Below are 7,187 nucleotides of genomic sequence, written 5' to 3' on the forward strand. Positions count from 1 at the left end.
TATACTAATTAATTAGAATTTACATAAGTAGCACAAAAACTAAATTAAACTTATTATAGGATTCAACATTTAAACACAGATATTTTTAACATGTTACAATACAATATAATTATACCTCAATACTTAATGAAATAGTAATTAATTTTATAGATTTATTTGTCCAACAATTATTTGATATAAATTATTATTTTAATTTCAATATTTTGTTTTGTACATATTGCATATTATATCCTACTAATAATTATATCAGTGATTCTATAGATACAACAAATGTTTAAATTAAGAAGTACTTTAAACCTATTTTAAAGGATTGGTTTGATACCGGGATGGAGAAAGTCCTATTAAAGACATAGCTTTAGAAAAATCTAAATCATTAAATAGAGAACTGGCTATACTTTCTGAGGTTATTTTTGATGCATCACTAGTAGTAGGCATTTCATTTGATGCAAGATTATTAGCATTACAAGATTTCAAATGAGATTCCAAATGTTCAGATAAAGAACTGTGTGTCTGAAAACATGATGTTGACAGTAACAGTTGACGTGAAGATATGATAGATATTAAATGTTGTAAATTGTTTTTTGCCGAATCGCCTGAACTACCAGTACAAACTATTTCACTGAGGAAATTCCATAATGATTTGTGTATTGTGTCATCTTCTGGAAATTTGTCAGTCAATGATATCTAAAAAAAAAATGTAAAATATTTACTCTTCAGTTTCAATGTAATACAAAATAATGTGTGTACCTTTAATTTTTCCAAATATGTGACATCATTTTTATATTTATTTTTAAAATTTATAAAATCTGGATCATACTTATTAAAATCCACACATTTTTTCTGGAAGAATGTTAAATACAATTATAATTCTATTTAAATTAAACATACTTAATATTTTAGTAATATATGTTTACTGAAAGAATTCAATATTTAGCTAGAAAACTCACATCCTTAAGTACTATGTTGTTTTCATATAAATAGCATATAATAAGATAATATTTTATTCTGATACAAACCACTTAAATGTAAGTTAATATTATTTAAATTATAGTTTTAACTTACTAATGCCATAACTATATCTAGTGATAATGATTTTTCTGGTTTAGTAGTGAAATTCATGTTCATCGGACGTCCATAGTTATGAATTTCATTTTCGAATGATGGTAATACCCAATAACATGTAATTGTTGAATCAAAAGTTGATTTACCTTTGTCATAAGGTGCTAAATAAATAAATACAAAATGTTAAATACATTACTAATATAAAATAAATATTTATTCAATTTATTGTTTCTTACAGCAAATAATCCCAACACATGGAATGTAGGATTCAACAGTTGGTCCTTTTATTTGTACTTCATAATCAAGTTGGGCTTCAATATCTTTTAATGTAGGTGTAGCAATAGTCTCAGGATGTGAATGATACCATCCAACTAATACCATATTTTTTGCTGTAAATGTATTTCTTATTTCTTCTTCAATTAATGAAGTGAGTTCTGTATCATGTAAACGACTTCTGAACGGGTATGCATTTTTAATGGTTAGCGCTGTGTATGAATAAATGTTGAATAAAAAAAATTGTACACGCTAAAATATATTTTTAATAAGCTACACACTTTGAGTTGGAAAATCCCAATATCCAGCAAGATACCCAACAACTTCTGAACTTGTTAAATGACAATGAAAATCTAGAAGCAATGTAGCATTTGCTGATATGTTCACATAAAATGGTTGTACTTTATTAATATATGACCAATTAGTACATTCCACTAATGTATTGAGATTTCTGTGAAAAATAAAATATCTATATATGCATAATTCAAATTTTTTTTAACATCTAAAATTAAATTGTCTGTAAAGAAATATTAAGCTTATAAATATATATAAAATTAAACTTACATTCAAATATAACCACAATAAACAATTTGTATAAATTGTATAATATAGGTCATATTTTAAAATTCAACTTACTGATTGCTAGATCTCGAACGTATTTCACTAAATTTTATAGGTTCTTTTGCAATGGATGAATCATTTGGTGATGTCGATGGTAATATCTCATTTTGAGTTTTATATTTCATATCATTAGATTCCATATCTTCTACTACAAATAGAATTTATTAAGACTAATTTTTGCTAATAATTTTAATTATGTGTTAAATTTATAATATTAAAAACAAGTATTTTTTCATATTTATTTAACATTAATTATATTATATTTATCAAAATAACATTAATGAAATAATTAATTAATTTTTCTTGGATAAATAAAATTAATGAGCAGGTTAGTTAATGATCAGTTAATGTTAAATTTAATGAATATACAATAATCTACTTAATATAAACGGATATTACTTTCAAATTGTATTCAAGCATACGTTAATAGGAAAAATTTACTTTGATTACACATCAGTAGTAAAAAAAAATAAAAACTAAACATACCTTAGTAAAAATTATTGATTTTTAATTTAACCAAAAAGAAGAATTAAAATAATTATCATTAATATGAATTACCTTGTATTGTATTGTGCTTTATGGATTCTACATTTGAAGATTCTCTTTTTCTAAAATACGCATGTTTATATGCATCCAGTTTTTTTCCTTTATATCGAATCTATACATTAAAATATATAGATTTATATAAATATTTTACACATTCTAAGTAAAACAAGTAATATAATATTATACTGCATACAATCTGTTATTTTGTATAAACCATATACATTTATATGTATGCATAAAAATAAGTATTCAATTTTTTAGGTAGTAAATTTTAAGTTTTAATCAATTTAGTTTGCAAAACATACAAGAATCTATAACTAGACACTGTTTATCAGCATGAAAAAAATAATAACTCTTAAATATTATATTAACTAGATATTTTATTTTTATTTATTTACATGTATTAAAATAAAGTTTAAGGTATTGTTTTTTTATCAAAAATCTAAAAAACTGCTGTTAATATTGTAGAGTTTAATTTATTTTATCATTATATAGTTTAATGTTCTTAAAAAATTAATTAGAAGATAAGAGAATCTTACGAAAACTTTCATTAAATTATTCAAATTGCAATTACTTGTGATATAATTATTAATATATTCATACAATTTTTAATAACAACATACAGGGTGGGGCACTAAAATGGCCGATTTTCAAAGTTAAATTTTCTCATTAGTTATTAAAATAATAATTCTCTCTAAATATTATTAGTTGTAAGACATCATGCCATTTAGTAAACATGTAACAGTGGACTGATGAATAACGTGCTTATGCGATAAAATCATTATACAAAAATAATGACAGTTACTGCTGTAGCTGCGCAGCGTTCATCTCATTTTCAATTCAATCTTAAAAGCCATGATTCAGTACCATCGACAAGGATATTTAAATATGAATAACCAACTTTGAAGACACGGGTTTAGCATTAAAAAATAAGCCCGTAAAAAAAAAAAGTATTCATAAACATCACTGCTGTTAAGACCGCTCTCATAAGGAGTCCAAAATGTTCTGCACAAAACATATGTTTTTTTAAATTTGTTCAGTAGAAGACTAGGTCGGATTTTACACAGCGACGTGCTTTTTTTTCGTACAGGCTTCTTTTTTAATGTTGAACCCGATTCTTAAAAGTTGGCAACCCATATTTGAATAGCCTTGCCGATGGTACTGAATCATGGCGTTTAAGATTAAAATGGAGACGAATAAATGAACGCTGTGCAGTTACGTAACTGTCATTATTTTTATAAAACAATTTTATCGCATAAGCACTTTGTTCAACACTCCACTATTCCATGTTTACTAAATGGCATGTTGTCTTGTAACTAATAATATTTAGAGAGAATTTTTACTTTAATTGCTACTGAGAAAATTTATCTTTGGAAACCGACCGTTTCAATGCCCCACCCTGTATTACAGTAAAACCTGTCAATATGTCAATACTACATGAAAACGGAATAATATGGAGTTTTTTATGGATCTTTTATCTTTTATTGAAAAATTGTTCGATCCTAGCGACTCATACATTTTTAAATACATCATATCCTGAGTAAGATGGAACTTGTCTAAATTGGAAATGGAAAAAATATTTTTATCATGTACCTGTTTATCATGGAAATATCTATTTGAAAATTATCAGCTAATGAATATAATCTATATTGATAAGAATTATTTTGTTGCACTACATTTATTTTTTCGATCATGTAACTTGTATTAGTGTTTTGTACTTATAATATGGACTGTGTAAAGTTTTTGTATTTACATTTTTTTTATTATTTTTATTTTTTATTTCATAACTCAGTTTGTTAAAAATCAATAAATGTTTAACTTTAAATGAAAAATTAAAATTAATTGAATCTAGTGAAAAATATTATTAATTTTTAAATATATCATTTTTAACTATCTACATATATTTAATAAAAAGTTAGTTAAATTTAATAAATAATAAAGTATGTATAGATTTAATATAAATGTAGTAAAAATATTTTTTTTTGTCGACCAGTATTACAATAGAAACCTGTCTAAAATGGAAAAAATATTTGGTCCTAACCATTTCCATATTATACAGGTTTTACTAAATATAAATTGATGATAAATCATTTAATTACATTCAGTATTTTAATTACTTTATTCAATAGAATCCTAAAAGATAATTCTTACTTCGGTTTAACTCAACATTTTTCTTTAGTGAACAAGATATGTTTTAAAGTTCTCCAAATATACTTAATTTGTTTAAATAACTGTGTAAAATTTTAAACATTTAAACATCAATCAAGATATTTTCTAAATATAATAACATTAATAATATATAAATAATAATTTTTATTACATTTTGGCAATCACAAGTTATTAATGAAATATTAATTAAGAAAAATAATGAATGAAGAACTATACTCACAGATGACCATCCGCAACCAGCTTTTTTTATTTTATTAATTATGCTTTTACAGTTGTAGGCCCATGCACTAGGAGATGCATATTCATTTAATGTTTCAACTGATCGAATTTTACCATCTGGTAATAAATCTCCTTCAAATCGTTGACCCTAAAGGAAAATAAGAAATAAGCTATCTTTGAAAACATTGTGAGTATACAAAATATAATAGTAATGAAAAAAAAAAAAAATAAGAAAAAACTTAATAGGATATTACTATTAATGTTACATCCATTACTCAAAATACATTTTGTTTGAAAAAAAAAAAACCATAAACAATTCATTTAACAGTGGTTCAATCAAAGCTCATAAAAAAAGAATAATAAAAAAAAAACACAGAAATAGGGGATAATAGAATGATATTAAAATAGAAAAGAAAGGTTATGTTAGATATGTTTTTGGTGGAACGATCCTAAATGTGGTTAAAATAAAATTACAAAACTGTCTTCAAAGAGGCTCTGATTAAAAAAAAAAAAAAAATCAAACATGAATTCAGTAGGTGAGCACAATAAACATTAACAAAAAAAAATGCACAGAACCAAAACAATCTCTCATAACAAGTACAACTACCATAATGAATACATGTGCTCAAACTGTGTATAAAGGAAAAAAATTACAATACTACGGCATGCGATACAGCCATGCAAACACAAGCAGCCCATCACTGAATTTTGAACGGCGAATCACGGAGACTGCTGCTGCGAAGCGACCTAGTGTCTCTCGTTTACCATGTACTCGAGGGACAACACCGAGTCACCGGGCTCGAGTATTCTGGTGTCGAGTAGCATCTGCAGTGTAACCGTACGGCTGGTGTTGCCGCGCACCCGACGCTTGGACCTGGCCGATGTGGACGGTTCGACCGCGGCGACCACCACGGCCGTGGCAGCGCCGCCGTTCATCTCGCAACCGTTGACCATCTGTAAGGCGAACAAAAGTGACTTGCTGATCAGAGCCGCACGCACGGGAACCACAGCCAGGCCGACCGCAACGGACGGCCGTGCGGGAACCGTGTACTCACCGGGCGCCGCCGACCGGGTTCGCGGACGTTACAAATTATCCGCGAAAAAATTCAAATTTAAATGATTGGAATAATTTAATGATAATATTGATAATAGATGCGCATATAATAATTATCAGCCACCGTCTTATCAATATCTCATCGCGTTCTCGGCACGTAACGCGTACATTATGCATCGCCGCATATACACACCGGTAGATGATACAACACTGGACGATGCGGTGACCGCCAACCGAATTGTTGTGGAGGCTTTTTTTTTTCTTCCTTCCGTCCACCTCCGGCGATCACGTTGACGACGCACCCAAGTCGCTGTGCGTGCGCTCTATCACCGTGATAGTAACATAGCGCGGGGCGTGCCGCTGGCCCACTATTAGCACCGTTACGGTTGAACATCCTCGGTTGTTCATCGCTCGAACTCGGCGCACGTACGTTCCGAGTGATGTATCGCTCGAGCGATTGCTTGTTCGCACCCTGTAGGCCAAGCGTTCCGGACGGATGTGCAAAACGTCATCTTAAACGGACAAACGCGGCGGAGACCGTGTAGGCTCTACTCCCGGATCAACGAGAGTTTTGTTTAAGATTATTCGGAACGAATAAGTTGCACTTACAATGTTATCGAAATTACTGTCATTTATTGGATATTAAATTTTACAAATTTGTTCATCATTTTTAGTCTTTTCAATTGTCATTTTAGACAGAATATAATTATTTTAAACAGTAAAATTAAAAAAAAAAAAAAAAATGTATAATCAAAAGTATATTAGTACATTGTCAATTGTAATTTAAGTATGAAATTACAATACTTAATTACTTAACTTTCAAATGTTCACATTCAATTCTTATTCTGTTCCTACATTTATTAACCCAATCCACCATACCTCTTATGATTTTAATAATCCTATTGACTGCATATCTTGATTATGTAATCGGTTTAATAATTTTGATTTGTTTATTTAGTGATTTTAATTTGCTGTTAAACTTTTTCCCTAGCTATTATTTATGATTTACACATTATAAAAATTCTACATTATAACATAATTGTTTCTTTTTTTCCTTTCATTAGTTACTATTAGTAATTATCAATAATTATTTCCTTTTCTGTATTTTTTCTATCATTGAACTTTTCTTGAGGGTTACGCTATTTACATAATAAATAAATGTGCCATCAGAGTAATATTTGGCCTTCTTAGATTAAGATCACTTTATATATCTGTATATTAAAATCTATTTATCAACTTTTAT

General features: G+C 28.0%; 1 protein-coding gene across 4 annotated transcripts; it reads right to left on the reverse strand.

The window, feature by feature from the left end:
• Positions 1-211: 211 nt before the first annotated feature.
• Positions 212-6,668, reverse strand: LOC112694334 (MPN domain-containing protein). Of its 4 annotated transcripts, XM_025569771.1 has the most exons (10): positions 5,946-6,667; positions 5,656-5,844; positions 4,892-5,038; positions 2,515-2,614; positions 1,972-2,104; positions 1,617-1,786; positions 1,299-1,547; positions 1,063-1,223; positions 748-840; positions 298-684 (listed from the first exon to the last, which is right to left on the reverse strand). In XM_025569771.1, the coding sequence occupies exons 2-10, from the start codon at positions 5,842-5,844 to the stop codon at positions 298-300; spliced, it is 1,629 nt and encodes a 542-aa protein (XP_025425556.1). In that variant the 5' UTR covers positions 5,946-6,667. The 4 variants fall into 4 exon arrangements, with proteins under 4 accessions (XP_025425558.1, XP_025425557.1, XP_025425559.1 ...); XM_025569773.1 differs by having other exon boundaries at positions 212-684; positions 1,972-2,101; positions 5,656-6,668; XM_025569772.1 differs by having other exon boundaries at positions 212-684; positions 5,656-6,666.
• Between the last annotated feature and the right edge of the window lie 519 nt (positions 6,669-7,187).

The sequence above is a fragment of the Sipha flava genome, unplaced genomic scaffold, assembly GCF_003268045.1.
Source record: "Sipha flava isolate LNK unplaced genomic scaffold, YSA_version1 127_pilon_pilon, whole genome shotgun sequence".
Classification (NCBI taxonomy): domain Eukaryota; kingdom Metazoa; phylum Arthropoda; class Insecta; order Hemiptera; family Aphididae; genus Sipha; species Sipha flava.

Excerpts from the sequence above, each read along its gene's own strand:
- LOC112694334 (XM_025569772.1), bottom strand. The coding sequence starts at position 5,844 with ATGGTCAACGGTTGCGAGATGAACGGCGGCGCTGCCACGGCCGTGGTG. Across the intron at positions 2,615-4,891 it reads CTGGTTGCGGATGGTCATCT|ATTCGATATAAAGGAAAAAA; the intron begins GTGAGTATAGTT and ends TTTAATGTATAG. Across the intron at positions 1,548-1,616 it reads TTGGGATTTTCCAACTCAAA|CGCTAACCATTAAAAATGCA; the intron begins GTGTGTAGCTTA and ends ATTCATACACAG.